The sequence below is a fragment of the Capra hircus genome, chromosome 1, assembly GCF_001704415.2.
Source record: "Capra hircus breed San Clemente chromosome 1, ASM170441v1, whole genome shotgun sequence".
NCBI lineage: Eukaryota > Metazoa > Chordata > Mammalia > Artiodactyla > Bovidae > Capra > Capra hircus.
This window is the reverse complement of record NC_030808.1, coordinates 138,890,260-138,910,722: the sequence shown is the minus strand read 5'-3', so window position 1 is coordinate 138,910,722 and position 20,463 is coordinate 138,890,260. Positions and strand designations below refer to the sequence as shown.

Below are 20,463 nucleotides of genomic sequence, written 5' to 3'. Positions count from 1 at the left end.
TGTAGGCACTAACTTCTAGTGTGGGTATTTGAGTGTGATTTGAGTGTTGTTTTTGTGGTGACCGTTTAAAGCAGGCCAGTGGGCTGGCTGGCTTAGACTTCTGTGGTCGCTAACCTCCTCAGGATGTATTGATGACTCTCATTAGGCCAGTGCCTGCCATAGCTGTTTCACGGCTTTGCATGCATTGCTGTTCAGTGTGCACTGCTCTCTGGGGAACTCATGTATTGACTTCAGGCACCTAGAAGAGCTCATTCTCCATTTATCAGTTTCAGTGAGATACTCTGTTCTACCTCCACTGTGTCAGCTCATGTACACATTCATAAATGATGCTTTGACCTCATTAATTTTTCTAATTTCTGTTACCTTTTTCTACAGGCAATACAAATAGGTAAATATTAGATAAATTCCCTGAGTCCCTATTTGAAATGAAATCTTATCAGATAATATGACTTCTCTTGGTAGCCTAGTTTAATGGTAATGTCCACTCAGGTAATCAGGGTTATTTTGGGGACTGAGGAGATGAAAGTTTTCTTGAAGAAGAACATCTAGGCACCAAAAACAACAAAAACCAGACAACTGGAATATATGGACGTTAACATTGTACAGCCAAGTCCCAAAGAACTTGGTAGTTCCTAGCTGTTCCTGTTTTTCAACCCCCATAATGTGTAAATTATAAGCTCTCATTCTGTTTCAATAAGATGCCCATTTAAAAAAATTTTTAACCTTGATTCTCTACAAGAGGAATGACTGATTTTAAGATTAAAAATATTATTTGATTTATCTGTGTCATAGGTGTTGTATAAATTAAAATTGTTAATGTTATTAGCAAATTGATATCTCAGATTTGGTTGTCTCTTACAGGTGACAGGTTCCGTTCCATCATTGATGATGCTTGGTGGTTTGGAACGGTGCTACGTCAAGAGCCATATCAGCCACAGTACCCTGATAGTCATTTCCAGTGTTACATTGTGAGGTCTGTATGCCAATGAAAATAGTCCTCTCAACATTTGTTCACTGTGACAGGTTGTGATATAAATCACTGCTGTGTTTCAGGTTAATAAAAATAACACCATTGAATTTGTTATTATGTCAGTCTCACATTTGTAGAGTCTTTCTAGCATGCCTCTGTTGCTAGTGCTTTCATTGGTACGGGTTCTCCTTGCTTCCCGGGGGCCTTTTGTGTAGCTCTGACTCAGTGTAAAAAAATCCACCTGCCAGTGCAGGAGACATAGGAGATGTGGGTTTGATCCCTAGGTTGGGAAGACCGCCTGGAGAAGGTCATGGCATCCGCTCCAATATTGTAGCCTGGAGAATCCCCGTGGATAGCGGAGCCTGGCAGACTACAGTCTGTGGGGTTGCAAAGAGTCGGACATGATTGAGTGACTGAGTATTTCCTCAGCCCAGTGTTGCAGGATCATGTCACTGTTCAGGAGCACATAATACTCCATTTCCCTTGTTCAGAAAAAGTCTTTGCTGTCTTTCCGTTGGCTGTGGAAACAAAGTCCACATGCTGAAGCATGGCATTCAAGGCTTTCACACTGTCTTTCTTCACTTACCCTGGGTACAGGCCACACAGGATTTTTGGTTCGGTTTTTGAAGCTGCCATACATTTTTATACTTCCTTATATGGAGAACGAAATGGCAGCCCACTCCAATATTCTTGCCTGGAGAATCCTGTGGATGGAGGAGCCTGGTGGGCTGCTGTCCATAGGGTCACTCAGAGTCGGACACAACTGAAGCCACTTAGGATGCATGCATGCAGTATCCTAAAGAACACTCACTGTTAATACTTAAATTTCCATTGCTACAGTGAGGTTAATTTTTGCATTTTCTATCGTTTCTGTACTCTAATAGTGAATACCTAGTTATCAGCCAGACATTGTCTTTGTGAAAGAGTAACCAAACTTTTTTGGTCTTAATAGGTGGGACAATACTGAAATTGAAAAACTTAGCCCATGGGATATGGAACCAATACCTGACAATGGTATGTAGTTTTTAAATGATGAAAGTATGTTTTCAGTGTTTTTTATCTTATTCATGTACATAGAGTGCATTTGTTGTCTTTGAGAAACGTTAACATTATGCGAACTGTGAGCTTTAGTAAAACAAGTGAACAAAATTATGTGTATCCTGGCTCCTTATTTCTTATCCTGTTTCCAGCCTGTTTCTGACTGTATCTTAGTTACCAGCTATCATTTCTCAAGTAACTATGTATTTATCTCTTCTTGACCTCCTTCATGAACCCTGCATTTCCTTTTCCTCATCCTTATTTTAGTACCCTGTTTAAAGCAAAGCCTAATTTGACTTTTGTCTGTTTCTTGCATTATGTCAGCTTGGTTGTCTTATTAGGGTTTGTCTGTTCCTTTTCTGTCAGAGGTAAGTGTCTGTCCCAACAGCAGCCTCTTCTGCAGTGCTTGCTGTCCCCTGCTTTGAGCTCCTCTCAGACCTGGTATTGACACTGAGTTCATTGCCTCCAACAATGAAACTTTCCCATCTCCATTCAAGTTTGAATGTGTGTCTTTCACCTTAAAACAACTCTCATTACATTTTCTTGAACATTTTAGCTACTGAATTAATTAACTTCACTCCTGTTAAACTTTTTGAAGGGGTGCCCTGTATATCTCTTGTCTCCATCTCTCCTCTATCAGGCCTTTCTTCTATATTAGTGTTGATTGAACATAAAAACATGGAAAAACTTTTGTCCTTCTACCTCCACTTATTGACACGTGAAACTTTTGCTCTGTGTGGTGTTCTTGTGTCTGCCTTAGGGGCCAAGCCCTTTTCCTTCATGTTTTATTCACTGACATATCTCCATCAACTATTGTCTTGCTTTACTTTGAAAATTAGGAGTTTTTCCAGAAAATTTTGAAAAAATAACTACAAGTCTTGAAAGTCACCAGTGACTTCTTAAATTTTCTTTTGAGCTTAGTATCTTAACAAATAATAGTTAGCAATGTGAAATGAAATTTTGCATTGTATAATACCTATATAGATAAACCCTTTTTGATAAACCCTTTAGATAAAATAAACCCTTTTTGAGGTCTCACTCTGTTGCTAAGAACTTCATGTGTATCAATTCATTTAATCTTTCTCTGAGGTGGTGCTCTGTTATTAATTTTAAAGGTGAAGGAATGCAGACTCAAGAGAGTCTCCAGTACCTGGTTCTGAGTTGTACAGCTCTGAAAAGGATAGGAGTTAGGATTCTAAGCTGTCTGGCATCAGCATGTGTTTTTAACAGCCAGTTATAGATACTTCTTTGTAAACAATGCCAAATTAGTGAAAGCACTCACATAGAAAGATTTTACATGTTCATGAGGCCAAGAAGCCTTTGGAAGAGTTGTCAAACAACATGAATAGGCAGAAAGATAAATTTGGAGGTGTATGAAGAAAAGCTCATTTGCATTATCAGTCTTGGAAATGTGCATTAAGTAATAATAAAAAATTGTTTTACCTGTCAGATTGTTAGAGTGATACATTTGTCTCCAGGCTTGTTGACGTTTTCCTCCTTTTAAAATAATTTTTAAGAAACCATTCTCTGAATATTTACATTGCCTCTTGTTTTTTTTTAAAATGCACACGCTCTTTTAAAAGGCTGTTTTGTAATATTCTTGAGCTGGAAATTATTTCAAAATGAAATGTTTAAAAAGTACAGTAAAAATTGACAATGGAAAGTATGAAGAATTTCTGAATGCCCAGCTTTCTTGATTGTTAGCATCTTCCATAAGTGCAGTGCAGTCATCAAAATCAGGAAATACCCTTGTAACAATTCTAATCCTCCCGGCCTTTTCCAGGTTTTTACCATAATCCTGCTGTCTTTTCACAGCTTGGGTTTCATCGCCATGTCTTCTCCATTTCCTTTCGTCTGTGATCCCTAAATTTTCCCATTATCTTTCACAGCCATGATGCCTTTGAAGAGCACTGGCCACTTTGTAGAATATCCCTTAGTTTGGGTTTGTCTGATATCCCCCGTGATTAATTCTGGAGTTTGCATGTTTGGCAGGAGTGTCAAAGAAGTAATGTTGTGGCTTTCCCAGTACATCCCGTAGGAGGCATCTGATAGCATTTTGTCCTATTACTGGGAATATTAACTTTTAATCATTTGATTTAGGTGGAGTCGGCCAGGTTTGTCCACTACAAAGTAGCTTCTTTTTCCTTTGGTTAGTATCCTGTTTATGAACTTGGGCAGCTTTAAAATATAGTGTATATTTGGTTTCTGGTTTGATTTTTTTCTTTTCTTTTTTTTTTTTTTTTTTTGATGAAATCATAGTTGATCCACCTGAAGAATTAGGCGCTAGTATTTCTGTCACTTCAGATGAGCTAGAGAAATTGCTCTACAAACCTCAAGATGGTGAATGGGGTCAGAAATCAAGAGATGAAGAATGTGAACGAATTATTAGTGGTATAGATCAACTTTTGAATCTTGGTAAGTTTTTTACGTGAAAAAGTTGATTTTCATGATTTCTTTTCCATAGAGGTATTTTAAAACAGTAATGTGATTGTGTTCTTTTATTACAATTTCCATTTGTTACTTTTGGGGTAAGCCTGCAGTGTTGATTGTAGCTCTGTTTTATGAATGATTTGTCGAGAAATATCCCATAGGGGTCATGAATTTAGATGAAGATTCTTCCTTCTGCTGTTACAGATATCGCAGCAGCTTTTGCAGGTCCAGTTGATCTGTGTACATACCCGAAGTACTGTACTGTAGTGGCTTACCCAACTGATCTGTACACCATTCGAATGAGACTTGTGAATCGATTTTACAGGTGAGTAGAAACTTACTTTAAAGGTAATTTGGGCCATACCAGTTAGAGTGAAAAGAGGTAGTAGTGGCTGACAGTGACAGTGCTGGAGTGGGGAATGATTAACATTATTTTCCATTTCATTCTCTTCTTTCATTATAGTCATTTCTTGGTTCTGTGTGTAAGGCAGGGTTAGATGCCTATGGGTAGGTATGGATAGAACCTGGACAAGGAAAAGGAACACATTTCATTCCTTAGTCTTTAGTATTCTGTTTTTCTTACAAAAGCTGCTCCATTTAAATATAAAATTTTAGTTAACAATTTTTTTTGAGCTCCAAATCGCTGGAGATAGTGACTTCAGCCATGAAATTAAAGGATACTTGCTCCTTGGAAGAAAAGCTGTGACCAACCTAGACAGCATATTGAGAGCAGAGACATTCATTACTTCGCTGACAAACCATACCAGTCAAAAGTATGGTTTTTCCAGTAATCATGTATGGATGTGAGAGTTGGACCATAAAGAAAGCTGAGCGTTGAAGACTTGATGCGTTTGAACTGTGGTGTTGGAGAACACTCTTGAGAGTTCCTTGGAATGCAAGGAGATCAAACCAGTCAATCCTAAAGGAAGTCAGTCTGAAATATTCATTGGAGGGACTGATGTTGAAGTTGAAACTCCAATCCTTTGGCCACCTGATGTGAAGAACTGACTCCTTGGAAAAGACCCTGATGCTGGGAAAGATTGAAGACAGGAGGAGAAGGGGACGGAAGAGGATGAAATGGTTTGATGGCATCACCGACTCGATGGACACGAGTTTGAGCAAGCTCCGGGAGTTGGTGATGGACAGGGAAGCCTGGCGTGCTACAGTCCATGGGATCACAGAGTCAGACATGACTGAGCAACTGAACTGAGTTAATAGTTGGACTTTGACCTTTGAAAATTAATTTCCTGGAATCATCAACTTTTTGTCTCTGGCTTTTAGAGTGCTGAAAACTATAAAATTTCCCATTCTCAATGATTTTTTTTTTGAAGCAGGTTATGGTGTTTTATTCTGTATGATTCAGCAACTTTGGGAAAATTATCTTCACAAAATATTGACTTCTTGAGTTCATATTGTTGGTGTTAATTTACCTCGGTAGTGTTGTAAACGTGGGTTTAGTCAGAAACTACTTTGTCAGTCTGTAGTCAGATTGAGTTTCTTAGGATTGATGGTATTTAACACATTTTGTTCATTGAGTCTATAGCTTCAAACGTGCCTAAAGGCAGTGTGAAAAGGGAGAGTTGCTTTTTTGGTTTTCTGGATGTGATTAAGTGATCTGTTAAGATTTTCAGTCCTTAAATGTATTCTCTGCAGTTCAGCTTCTAATATAATTGCTATGACTGTGATGAAGTTGACAGCATTATTTTACTGTATCATTCTGGCTTAACATGCAGGATTTTTTAACTTGGTTTCTGTATTTTCATTTTTTAAACCCTAACTTCCTTGTTTTTTACTTTGAAGGAGGCTATCTGCATTAGTTTGGGAAGTCAGATATATAGAACACAATGCCAGAACATTTAATGAACCTGAGAGTGTAATTGCAAGATCAGCTAAGAAGATAACAGACCAGCTTTTAAAATTTATCAAGTAAGTGACCTCATGTTATAGATGTTGTGGAAAAGTTACTTTGCATATTGTGTTTTTAATTTGTTGCATTTTAATGTGTTACATTAAAGGACATTTCTTTAAATTTCTCTTTCTGTGGTTATAATTTAGGTAAAGGAATAAGAAGTTGAACAGTCAAATTTTTTCTGTTTCTTTAAAATTTTTCTCAGAGGTTAAAGTGTCTGCCTGGAATGCAAGAGACCAGGGTTCGATCCCTGGGTCGGGAAGATCCCCTGGAGAAGGAAATGGCAACCCACTCCAGTACTCTTGCCTGGAGAATCCCATGGAGGGAGGAGCCTGGTAGGCTACAGTCCATGGGGTCGCATAGAGTCGGACACGACTGAGCAACTTCACTTTCACAGAGAGTTGCCCTGTTTTCCCCTTAGGTTGACATCTTACACAGCTGTAGTGTCCTTATGAAGTGTTAAGAAATTATCCTTGGTACAATACTATTGACTAAAGTACAGAATTTATCTGGATTTCATCAGTTTTTACATCAGTGTCTTTTTCTGGTACAGGACCCAATCCAGAATTCCCACTGCATTCGCTCTTTGGTTTTCATAGTCTCCTTTAATCTAGTCTTTTCTTTCTTAGTCTCCTTTAATCTAGTCTTTTCTTTCTTTAATTATGGCATCATTTTTTAAAATATAAATTTATTTATTTTAATTGGAGGTTAATTACTTTCCAATATTGTATTGGTTTTGCCATACATCAACATGAATCCGCCACAGGTATACATGTGTTCCCCATCCTGAACCCCCCTCCGTCCTCCCTCCGCATCATTTTTTAATGAATGTTGTACCCTTATTTAGTTCAGTTCAGTTCAGCTGCTCAGTCATGTCCAACTCTTTGCAACCCCATGAACTGCAGGCATCACCAACTCCTGGAGTCTACCCAAACCCATGTCCATCGAGTTGGTGATGCCATCCAGCCATCTCATCCTCTGTCATCCCCTTCTCCTCCTGCCCTCAATCTTTCCCAGTATCAGGGTCTTTTCAAATGAGTCAGCTCTTTGCATGAGGTGGCCAAAGTATTGGAGTTTCAGCTTCAACATCAGTCCTTCCAATGAACATCCAGGACTGATCTCCTTTAGGATGGACTGGTTTGATCTCCTTGCAGTCCAAGGGACTCTCGAGAGTCTTCTCCAACACCACAGTTCAAAAGCATCAATTCTTCGGTACTCAGCTTTCTTTATAGTCCAACTCTCACATCCATACATGACCACTGGAAAAACCATAGCCTTGACTAGATGGACCATTGTTAGCAAAGTACTGTCTCTGCTTTTTAATATGCTGTCTAGGTTGGTCATAACTTTCCTTCCAAGGAGTAAGCGTCTTTAATTTCATGGCTGCACTCACCACCTATAGTGATTTTGGAGCCCCCCAAAATAAAGTCTGACACTGTTTCCACTGTTTCCCCATCTATTTCTCATGAAGTGATGGGACTGGATGCCATGATCTTCGTTTTCTGAATGTTGAGCTTTAAGCCAACTTTTTCACTCTCTTCTTTCACTTGCATCAAGACGCTCTTTAGTTCTTCTTCAGTTTCTGCCATAAGGGTGGTCATCTGCATATCTGAGGTTATTGATATTTCTCCCGGCCATCTTGATTCCAGTTTGTGCTTCCTCCAGCCCAGTGTTTCTCATGATGTACTCTGCGTATAAGTTAAATAAGCAGGGTGACAATATACAGCCTTGACATACTCCTTTTCCTATTTGGAACCAGTCTGTTGTTCCATGTCCAGTTCTTTTTTTTTTTTTTTTTAATTTTAAAATCTTTAATTCTTACATGCATTCCCAAACATGAACCCCCCTCCCACCTCCCTCCCCACATGTCCAGTTCTAACTGTTTCTTCCTGACCTGCATACAGATTTCTCAAGAGGTAGGTCAGGTGTTGCATGTAGTTTAATTTGGGTCGTCTGATACTTTCTCACAATCAGATTGAGTTTTAATCTGTTTTGGATTGTATCCTGTGAAAGTGTATGTATGAATAGTCCACACTTTCTGGCATTTGGAAATCAGTTTCAAATAGTAGGATGAAAATTGACCTCCAAATTGAGATCCTAGTCCCAACCTATTCTGTTCTAGTCAACTTTCTGGATGACGTTGGACATATTACTCAGCCTCTTTCCTTTAAAATGTCATATGATTTTGTTGTATGATCTTATATGCCTTTCCCCCACAGTTATAAAAATTCTTTGAAAGAATTATAAATTAGAGAAGATAATTTTTAAATTCTGACATGATTTTAAACATCTGGCTCCAAACTGGTGAATAAATGATTCTAGTCTGTTTCACATGAACCTTCTGGGCTGAATCTGTCCATTGTCTGGAGGACTCAAGCTTGTTCCCTTTTTCCCCAAATTCTTTTCTGCTCAGGGAGACCACATGTCCATTTTCATCCCCATCATGTCTAGAATTTCCTGCTTTAACATTCTTCCTTCTGCTGTGTTTACAGTGAGGTCAAGATGTAATTTGCTTCAGTTTCTACTTCCTTTTTTGTTTCTATTCTCTTTTATCTCAAATCAGCCATTTTCCTGATACTCACTGTACAAATATTACCAGTGGTGATAACTTAGAAAAACTCATCTGTGTATTCATCCAGTTGAGGCCATACTTACAATACTTCTGGATTACCAGCTTAATTTCCATACATACTTAATTGAAAAAAATTACTTTCAGTATTCTAGTACGATTAATTGTTTCCACAGAGGATAGATTGAAAACCTGATATTCTACTGCTTTTAATTTGGTGTGCATTGTTGGGGAGCTGTTTGCATAGTTGGGGATCTGTATCTTAAAGTACTTTAAATATTCCGAAATAAGAACTATATTTGCATACTATTAAAGTAAAAAATTGTCTTTTAGGAATCAAGACTGTATAAATATCTCAGAACTTTCTAACACTTCTGAAAATGATGAACAAAATGCCGAAGATTTGGTATGAAGTTTGTGAATTTTATAATGGCTTTTGTTTATTTCAAATGATGACTTAGAATGAAGAGTGAAGTAGAAAACATTGGTTACCCATATCGATTCTTGCTATAGTTCAGTGAACTATGAAAATAGGGCACTTGATAAAACTACAGTTTAAAATTATCTAGGTGGTCAATGAGGTAATAGACAATAATTGATACTAAATAAACCAAGTAATGTCTAGGGAAGTAATTTAGGTTTGGAACATGTTCTCTTTCCAAAATTTTGGTAGAGAAAGATGTAATATAAGAAGTACCTTGGAAATATTTTTGGTAAAATCAGTATTTGAGCAAATTTCCTGGCAGTCCAGTGGTTGGACTGTGCACTTTTACTGCCGTGGCCTGGGTTCAGTCCCTGATTGGGTTCAGATCCTGCAAACCACATAGTGCAGCCAAAAAAGAAAGTCAGTATCTGAGAGTTGGATTTAATTGTAATTAAAAATCAATAAACATTACTCTGTTTTAAGTACCCTAAAGTCCTTCACTCAAGATGGTGTTGAAGTGTAAGTACAAAGCAGATATCCATGGTACTGTGTAATTTCACTTCATACAAAATCAGGTTGTTGTATGTAGTTGGAGGAAGGATTCTCTGTGGTGTCAACTTCCACACAAACTATTATCATGGTTCACTGATTCTCCTGCCAATTTAATGTTGGAATATAAATAAGTATGCTAATATATGATTAATACATGATTTAGGCGATAAAACGTGTAGCTTACATAATGTAAGCATCTGTGGGAGACTGTTTCTGAGTTTTATCCTGTGCATGTCCTCTGTGGACATGGACATGCACAGAGCAACTTGTTATAGCCATATTTTGGAATTAGTGCATATTTATATTACGGAATGTAAAGGATTATTAAGAATAAGGGTTGGTTTCTTGAACTGAGTACCATGAAAATCATGTGATAGTCTGTCTTTTGAGGTTCTGTTATCAAGTTATAACCCTTGTAGAACTTAAAAGTCTTTGATATGCTGTATGTTAATGATTATTGCTTGTCTAATGACAATCTTACCACTTAAAGTGCTCTGATTTTTATTCCTAGGATGATAGTGATCTTCCTAAAACATCTTCTGGAAGAAGGAGAGTAAGTTAATCTGTGTGATTAACCTTAGTTGTTGACTTATTCTCTGATTTAATATCAATGTAAGATTTTAGGTGTTGTCTTTGAAAAGGGATATTGATACTGATATTGAATATTATAAGAGAAATGGGAGAAATCACTGGAAGGTGGATGGCTAGGTAGGGTTAGTGGAAGAGTTGGGATTTGCAATGTGTTCTCAGCATGAGAGAGTAAGAAGAGGAAATTCAAATAGTATAGGGTTTAAAAAAGTAGGAAAATACGGCATGTTGGTGGGTACTGAGAACACTGGCCTGGCTAGTGTAGGGGCTGAATTTTGGAGCAAGCCAAGTGGTTGTATCTAGCCTTTATATTGGGAGCAGATTATGATGATATTAAAAACCAAGGATTTCATTTAAATTTATAGTAGAGTCACTTTCATAGTCCAAAAGGTAGATTTTGAAGGATAAGAGAATAGGTACTAAATATATTAAAGTTAGGAGTTAATTGCAGGAATCTTAAGTAAAAGTTGGGAAACCTAGTCAAGAATAGTTCTGGCTGGGAATTCCCTGGTGGTCCAGTGGTTAGGACTCTGCTTTCACTGCTGAGGGCTCGGATTCGATCTGTGGTTAGAGAACCAAGATGCCACAAGCCACTGTGCCATGTGGCCATTTGAAAAAAAAGGATAGTGCTGGCTAGGAACAGAGGGGAAGGGAAGGAGATGAGACCTTTTAATGGAAAAACTAGGATTTGGTGACTGGACCTTTTACAAAATGAGAATTTGTTGGAGGAGTAGGGGAGAATAAAGTGAGAAATAAGTTTTGGAAAAGTTAAAGTTGTGTCATCAGCAGTTCTTAAAAAGTTCTAATGTAACATGTTAATTAAAAGTAAAGGTTATTATTGAAAATGCTTAATAATGTTAACTTATTTTAAATTTCATTTGAATGCTGCTTAAATTTATGCTTTCTGTCACATCAGTTTTCGTAATATGGTGCCTCAAATAACATTGAAAAGTTAAGACTTGAGTTATTGTCATTTTCATATAATTTCATTTTTAAACAGACTTCAGGATTTAGTTATCTGTTTAGTGTTTGTTATGATTGCTGTAGCAAATTACAAATCTAGTGGCTTAAGCAATAAAAATTGCTTGTAGTTCTGTAGATTAGAAGTTTGGCATGGGTCTCACTGGACTGAAGTCAGGGTGTCAGCATAGCTGTGTTCCTTTCTGGAAACTGGCGTAGAAGTAATTTCCTTGCATTTTCCAGCTTCTGGAGTCTGGTGGCCCCCTTCTTTCATCTTCCAAGTCAGCAACATAGCATCTCCCAGTATGCCTCCGACCATTCTACCTCCCTTGTATAAAGATCCTTGTGATTACACTGGGCCCACCCTGATAATCCAGGACCACCTCCCTATCTCAAAATCCACTCCTTTAATCGTATCTGTGGAGTCCCTTTGGCCACAGGTTTTTGGGACCAAGATGTAGATATTATTCTGCCTACTATGTTATGTAGCCACACTGGTGTGGCTACTTCATATTCTGTGAAAACATTTCTTAAACTTAGGAGATAAGTGGTAGAATGAAAATGTGCTTTTGGAGTAACAGATATGACATTATTGTTTTTTTTTCTTTTAAAGTAGACTTTTTCCTAAGTAGATAGAAAATCATATAATGACATATTTTGACATAATACAGAAGACAATAGTTCAGTTAGATTTTTACCATTACTATACCATACCATACCATACTATAGTGCAGCTTTTCCAAGGCTGAGAAAGCTTTTAATATTGTAAATGTATTTTCAGGTTCATGATTGGAAAAAAAGGAGCATCAAAACAACCAATTATGTTGAAAACAACTGGAAGAAACAGTGTAAGGAACTAGTGAACTTAATTTTTCAGTGTGAAGATTCTGAACCATTTAGACAACCTGTTGATTTGGTTGAATATCCAGTAAGTTGTCATCATTTGAATGTTTGGTGCTTTTCTTATTGGTGTAGAGATTAGGGTAGAGGTGTTTAAATGAAAAACTAAGATGTCTAGAATTCCCTGGTGGTCTAATGCTTACAATTCCAGGCTTTCACTGCTGTGGCCCAGGTTAGTCCGTGGTTGGGATACTGAGAGAGATCTCACAAGCCTCAAGGCATAGCCACAAAAAAAAGAATAACAACCAGCACCGCCCGCCCCTGGCAACCCAGCAACCAAAAAGTGAGATGTGTAGGCTTAAGGTTAACTTTGTCTCTTAGCACTAAGTCAGCAGTGGAAGAGTTGTTTTATAGTTTCTTGAATTAATAGAATTCAAGAAATTGTACCTTGTACTTTGGGTAAGACTTAGTTACCAATGTTACCCCTCATTATCGGAGGGTTAGTAGGCCCAACCCTGGGAAAACTATGAATTGGTTAAAAGTGTCTCTCTTTGGGACCTCCCTGGTGGTGCAGTGACTAATACTCCCTGTTCCCAATGCTAGGGGCCTGGGTTCAGTCCCTGGTCAGGGAACTAGATCCAGCATGCTGCAACTAAGACCTGGCTCATCCAAATAAAGAATTTTTTTTTAAGTGTTACTCTCCACTTTCTAACAGGGAAGTAAAACATTACCTTTTTGAAAGATAGAAAGCACAAATTTGCTGTAAGAAGCTTAGAAATTATATAGTAGAGTATACAGAAGGAAATAAAAAGTTTTATATCCTGATTCCAAATATATAATTTTGTTACATTTCTTGTCTGTGTTTGAATGTCTTTTTAAAAGTTATTAATGATTTTTAAGATCTTATAACCTTTTTCTCTTCTGTCATTTTGAATGTTTTAGAGATTTGATGCACTTTTACAATTCTAAAAACAGGAATTGAATCTTTGAACTAACTATTGTTTTTAAAATCTAGGATTACCGAGACATTATAGATACTCCAATGGATTTTGGAACAGTAAGGGAAACTTTAGAAGCGGGAAACTATGACAGCCCTTTGGAATTTTGCAAAGACATTCGTTTGATATTTAGCAATGCAAAAGCATATACACCAAACAAAAGATCAAAGGTAATTTTAAAAGTGGTTTATAAAAAAAAATATGTGTGCTCTGTTTAGATGATGATTTTCTATTGTTTGGTAGAAATAGAGACATGAAAGAACAGTGAGTATAATAAGACTACTCTTAAGAGTAGAGCTTTCACCACAGCCCACGTATCTGCTGTGGAAACATTGATTCCTGGTGACAGTGTTTATCTTTCCTAAAGTTTTATAAACAAAAGAAGATTGGCATCAGTGAGGAGATCTGTGAAAAATGAACAGATTTGTATTCAATGTATAGTGAGAAAAGTCTGTTCTCTTATATATAGGAATCTTAAAAAGTGGATTGGGAACTTTGGGAACTTAGTTATAGAGGTTGGACAAATATTACAAGTAAGAAAAGGAAAATCTGAGGTGGGGAGGGGACTATTGATGCATACTAATAATTTGGATCTGAAGAAGAAACGTGAGCATCTGATTAGTTAAGAACAGCATTGTGGACACTCCTAAATTTTTGTTAAAACGTTACATGTTGGGTAGTTTTTCAAAACTTGTTGAAGCATAATAAGTACACAAAGTTGTATATTCTCAGTGAATATTCATAAACCCTTGTAGTCAGTGTGCTGGATCATCTGAAAAAACAGCAACACTTTGAGAGTAAGATTTTAAAATTAAAGTACTTACTTGATGCTATAGAATTTTCTCTGTTATCAGTGACTGTTACTGCTAATTGTTTTATCTTAATTTCGCTTCCCCTCATTACTTATTATCAGACTCCACCCATGTTATTAATTCTTATTTTAATTTAAGAACGTTCACATTTCAATATCCAGGTTGCCTATTGGATCAATTTGACATTCAAGTCTTAACAGTCTTTTTCTCAGTTTGTGTTTTCATCAATATTCACCATTTGTAGACTTCCTTCCAGAGAGAAAATAAATTTCATTCATGTCTTTTTTTCCCTTTTGTTTAAAATACATGTTTGAGGATTCGTCATATAGCTCACCCATTTAAAGTGCACAATTAATGAGTTTTGGTGTATTATGTGACCAAATTTTCAAAATTGTGGTTACATATACATAACATTAAATTTGTCATTTTAACCACTTTTAGGTATACAATTCAGTGACATAAATTACATTCATAGTGTTGATCAGCTATCACTGTTATTTTCAACTCTTTCATAACCCCAAACAGAAACTCTATAACCAGTAAGCAACCAGTTCCACATTCTTTCCTTTTCTCAGCCCTTGATAGCTTCTCATTCATTCTGTATCTCTATGAATTTGCCTATTCTAGATATTTTATACAAATTGAACATATAGAATTTGTCTTTGGTGTCTGGCTGATTTCACTTAGCATGTCATCTTTAAGGTTCATCCATGTTGTTGCCTGTTTTGGAACTTTGTTACGTTTTGCGGGGTGAATAATATGCCACCATATGGGTGTATGACATTTGGCTCATTTCTGTTGATGAACACTTGAATTGTTTTCTACTTTTTGGTGGTTGAAACTGATGCTACAGTGAATATGGGAATATAAGAATCTGTAAGAGTTCTCATCCTCAGTTTTCTTAGGTATATATCTGAGACTGGAATTTCTGATTCATAGGGTAATTCTGTGTTTTTCAGGAACCACCAAACTGTATTCCATAATGACTAGATCATTTGGCATTCCCATTGGCAGTGTACAAGGATTCCAGTTTCTCCACATACTTGCCAAAATTTGTTATTTTCTGTGTTTGTAAAAAAAATTATAGGCATCGTAGTGAGTGTGAAGTATTATCTCATTGTAGTTTTGATTTGTATTTGTTACAACTTATTAAAAATTGTACCTAGAATTTATTTTTGTCAGATATGAAAAGACATGTAGATGTGAATTGTTATGAAGAAAGTTTATGCTCACAGATCCCTAGGAACAGAAGTGTGATATAACATTCAGGCCATGTGGGGATGGACCAAAGTTGATCAGTAGTCAGAGTTGGCAGAGGGAAGGGATGGGAAGAGCATGACAGAGCCTACATTGGGATTTTCACAGGAAGGTAAGACAGAACAGAGCAAACAGTCTAGTACTGGCTGGTACCAATAATTGGAGCTTTGGTTTGTAGGTGTGGTCTCTAGATGTCAGACTCTTTGGGGTGATTTGGGTAGAGGGAATATTATTCGCTTCAGTTCAGTTCAGTTGCTCAGTCGTGTCCGACTCTTTGCGACCCCGTGAATCGCAGCACGCCAGGCCTCCCTGTCCATCACTATCTCCCAGAGTTCACTCAGACTCACGTCCATCGAGTCAGTGATGCCATGCAGCCATCTCATCCTCGGTCGTCCCCTTCTCCTGCCCCCAGTCCCTCCCAGAATCAGAGTCTTTTCCAGTGAGTCAACTCTTCGCATGAGGTGACCAAAGTATTATTCGCTTGGTGTATGAGAATTTGATAAAGGAAGATGCTTAGGTATGTGAGCTCTGGATTGATTGATTTCTGTATCAGATGTGTACCTGTGAAAGAGTAGTTTGCTATCAATTATCCCAGGGAGGGGCAGTCTCTCTAAGATCAAGGCTTCAAATGCCAGAGCATCAAGAATACAGAAAACAAAATATAGTCACTACACTAATGATGTCGATGATCTTTTCATGTGCGTATTGACCACTTGTTTATCTTCTTTGGTAAAATATATATTCCAAGTGCTTTTCCCAGTTTTTAATTTGAATTTTTTGTTGTTGTTGTTATAAGAATTTTATTTATTTTTTGTTGTAAGAATTTACAAATATATTTTTTATATTAAGTCCTTATCAGATAAGTGTTTTCCAGTTATTTTCTCTCATTCTGTAGGTTGTCTTTTTACTTGTTGATAATGTCCTTTGATGCACAGAAGTTTTTAATTTTGATAAAATTATTAATCAACTTTTTTTTTCCCCTTTGGTTTCTGTGCTTTTGGTTTCATATTTAAGAACCCATTGCTGCTTAGGGTCACACAGCCTGTAAGTATGTGACACTGTTATTGAGCGGTTTGAAAAATAAATGTCATTTAACTCATTAATTCCAATTTTAATTATTTTTTTAATTATTTTTTTATAGACAGAATTAACTGTGGAAAAGAATACTTGCAGGATACGTGTATATTAAAGAGTAATTTATAGAGGCAAATGTTTGGAAATAGTGATCAAAATAGTTAAAAAAATAAATCCATTGCCAAGTTGAGCATCATAAAGATTGACCTCATGTGTCCTTATGATTTAGTTCTTATATTTAAGCTGTTGATCCATTTTGAGTTACTGTTTGTGTATGGAGTGAGACAGAGGTCCAGTTTATTCTGTGTGTAGAAATCTGGATATTACAGCACAATCTGTTGAAGAGACTGTTCTTTCCCTATTAAATGGCCTAGTACCCATTTTGAAAATCATTTTGCTAGATAGATAGGTTTGTATCTGAGCTCAGTTCTGTTCATTGGTTTGTACATATGAGTCTCTGTCTGTCTCTTAACTCTGTCTGTCTTGTATGTCAGTACTAAATTGTTTTGCTTACTGTACCTTTAGGTAGTATGTTTTGGAACAAAGGAAATTTTGGTCCTCTTACTTTGATCTCTTTCAGGATCATTTTGGCAGTTCAGGGGTACAATTCATTATTAATGTGAGGATTGAGTTTTTCCATTTCTGTTATAAAAAAGTTGAATTTTTGATAGGGATTGCATTCAGTGTGTAGATGGCTTTAGACTGTATTGGTGTCTTGACACTACTAAGTCTTTCTGTCTCTTAATGCCAGATGCCTTTCCATTTATTTAGGTCTAATTTCTTCCAGCAAGGTTTTGTAATTTTCAGTGGAGAGTCTTCCCACTCCTTGGTGAAATGTATTCCCAGATATTTTTTTGTTTTAGATGCTATTTGAAATGCAGTTGCTTTCTTAATTTCCTTTTGTACTTGTTCATTTTTGGTGGCAGATTCTTATGTGTTGTTCTCATACCTTGCAATTTTGTTGGATCAATTTATTAGCACCGATAGCTTTCTTATAGAATCTTGGATTGTTTCTATACACAGGATCACTTCATCTGCAAATAGATAAAGTTTTACTTCTACCTTTCTAGCCTGAGTTATTTTTATTTCTTTCCTAATTGCTCTGGTAAAATTTAAAGTTAAAGTACAGTGTTGAGTAGCAGTGCTGAAACCAGGTATCCTTGTACATTTCCTGACCAGTCTTTTATCGTTACCACTGTGCATAGTGATAACTGGAGGTTTTTGAGACATGCCCATATTCGTGTTGAACTGATAATTTTAGCACTTGTTTTGTTCAGTTCAGTTCAGTTCAGTCGCTCAGTCGTGTCCGACTCTTTGCGACCCCATGAATCACAGCACACCAGGCCTCCCTGTCCATCACCAACTCGCGGAGTTCACTCAGACTCACGTCCATCGAGTCAGTGATGCCATCCAGCCATCTCATCCTGGGTCGTCCCCTTCTCCTCCTGCCCCCAATCCCTCCCAGCATCAGAGTCCTTTCCAGTGAGTCAACTCTTCGCATGAGGTGGCCAAAGTACTGGAGTTTCAGCTTCAAGATCAGTCCTTCCAAAGAAATCCCAGGGTTGATCTCCTTCAGAATGGACTGGTTGGATCTCCTTGCAGTCCAAGGGACTCTCAAGAGTCTTCTCCAACACCAAAGTTCAAAAGCATCAATTCTTCGGCGCTCAGCCTTCTTCACAGTCCAACTCTCACATCCATACATGACCACTGGAAAAACCATAGCCTTGATTAGACGGACTTAAGTCAGCAAAGTAATGTCTCTGCTTTTGAATATGCTATCTAGGTTGGTCATAACTTTTCTTCCAGGGAGTAAGCGTCCTTTAATTTCATGGCTGCAATCACCATCTGCAGTGATTTTGGAGCCCCCCAAAATAAAGTCTGACCCTGTTTCCACTGTTTCCCCATCTATTTGCCATGAAGTGATGGAACTAGATGCCATGATCTTCGTTTTCTGAATGTTGAGCTTTAGGCCAACTTTTTCACTCTCCTCTTTCACTTTCATCAAGAGGCTTTTTAGTTCCTCTTGTTATTTTATTTTATTTTATATTAAAAGTGTATTACTGAATTTTTCAGATATATGAAAAATTGGTACTCAAGATTCTCAGAGGTTTCAAACTTAATACCATTGAGGAACAAAATCACTTTTGTTAAAATTGGTGACTTACACTAGAGTTCGGGTTTGAAGGAAAAGAATAAATTGAATATATATACAAAATACTAAAAATAACTGTTAAAGATCATTTCAAAGATAAGAGGGATTACAGATTTCACATATACTCATTGTGTGTGTGTGTGTGTATGTATAGGTTTCCTCCTGTATTTGAAGGTAGAACATTCCTATGAAATCTTTTTTAAGGTGAAATGGTGTGAGGTGAAGAACCAGTTACCTTAGGACACGTCTTAATGACAGATGCATAGAATACACCAAGATAAAACTCAGATGCTCACAGACACAGCTGAAAACTGTAGCGACTTGCCTAAACAAAATGAATCACAAACAAATAGATGCACACCAAGACATAGCATAGTTGAAACGGTAAAAGTCAAGCATAGAGAGAGAATTTTAAAGACAGCAAGCGAGAAATAGAGAATCATAAGTAAGGGATCCCCCATAAAGGGGTATCAACTAATCTCCCTGCCAAAACTTTGCCGACTAGAAGGCTGTTGAAAGGGAAAATTTGTCAAAGCCCATAGAATATTTAGCACCAAGAATGAACCCTAATGTTGTCAATGGACTATGGGTGATGATGTGTCAGTGCAGGCTCAGCAACCACAATAAATGTATCTCTGTGGTTTGGAATGTCACTTTAAAAACTAAAATCACAACTGTGGTGACACATCGCTGAGATGGTGAGAGTGGTTGCCGGGGAAGAAGCTTGGTGGCACTGCTTTTGCTGTTTGTGGTTTGCTGTGCCTCTGTAATGCCTTGTTGCAAACAGATGCTGAACTCTCTTTTCACCTTTTTTCATAAAAGGGAAAATCTTTGGATTTCTTTGAGTTAGTGAAAACAGGTACTAATAAAGTAGGTCTTTTATAACTTTCTTAAAAGTGGGGGATACCTGTATATGTGTGTATATATATAAATATGAGAAAGTCACATATTTTATACTTTTTAAAGGTTCTCCAGTGTTAGTCTCTTCACCTTCCTCCATCATGCACCAGAGTGATTGATATTTAACTTTGTTAAATATTTTTACATTTTATTTTCAGGAATGATTGTAGATGAATGCATAGTACTCCCTGTGAATATATAGCTGTGCCAAGAGTTATTTATAGTAGCATTGCTGCCCTTTTAAAATTTTGATGTTTTTAATTATAAAAGTTATTATAACATAATCTTTCTTATATAATTAAGGTTATAGGGCATAATGTCTTCTTCTGGATGCAAGCCATCTCTTTTTCTAAAAATAATTTAGATCTTAAGTGGCATAAAAGGCATTCAGATTTCAAGTAGACTGGTGTGAAAGTGCTTTTGTTCCCTTGTCCCAAGGAGACACTGCCCTTCTGCTGCCTAAATAGCAGCCTTAAAACCAGTCAACTTCCTATATAACTTTAGGAGAAGGAGGCACTTTGGAGGTTTGTACATGTAGATGTGGGAAAAATCAACTGAGAACCACTGACATACAGATCTAAACCCAAGATTCTAGAGGGTTGATTGATTTAAAAATACTTTATTTTTATCAGAGAGGTGTGTATTTGGTACTTCAGTGTCCTTGAAGGGAAGGAATAGGAAATAGATAAAATATTATCTAGAACAGTGATATAATAGATTACAAGTACCTCAATGATTATTACAAATTTATTTGTAAAAATATAAGATTTTATAGTTCTAGTTTTGCTTTCATGTCCTTGCAGATTTACAGTATGACATTGAGATTATCTGCCTTATTTGAAGAAAAAATGAAGAAAATCTCATCTGATTTTAAAATTGGTCAAAAATTCAATGAAAAACTTCGAAGAAGCCAGAGATTCAAGAGACGACAAAATTGTAACCGTGTCAACCAGGCTAACAAAAGTATCAGGTGAATTGGTTATTGTAGTC

At 37.0% G+C, this 20,463-nt stretch overlaps 1 protein-coding gene across 1 annotated transcript in view; it reads left to right on the top strand.

Moving 5' to 3' along the window:
* The window catches only part of BRWD1 (bromodomain and WD repeat domain containing 1), a 123,910-nt gene that overhangs the window by 80,614 nt on the left and 22,833 nt on the right, over nucleotides 1–20,463 (top strand). Inside the window, exons 28-37 of the mRNA XM_018051507.1 lie at nucleotides 862–973; nucleotides 1,923–1,984; nucleotides 4,268–4,423; nucleotides 4,643–4,763; nucleotides 6,239–6,364; nucleotides 9,250–9,322; nucleotides 10,404–10,445; nucleotides 12,222–12,368; nucleotides 13,296–13,448; nucleotides 20,277–20,443. Coding sequence (XP_017906996.1) covers nucleotides 862–973; nucleotides 1,923–1,984; nucleotides 4,268–4,423; nucleotides 4,643–4,763; nucleotides 6,239–6,364; nucleotides 9,250–9,322; nucleotides 10,404–10,445; nucleotides 12,222–12,368; nucleotides 13,296–13,448; nucleotides 20,277–20,443 — 1,159 coding nt within the window. The remainder of the gene's footprint in view (nucleotides 1–861; nucleotides 974–1,922; nucleotides 1,985–4,267; nucleotides 4,424–4,642; nucleotides 4,764–6,238; nucleotides 6,365–9,249; nucleotides 9,323–10,403; nucleotides 10,446–12,221; nucleotides 12,369–13,295; nucleotides 13,449–20,276; nucleotides 20,444–20,463) is intronic.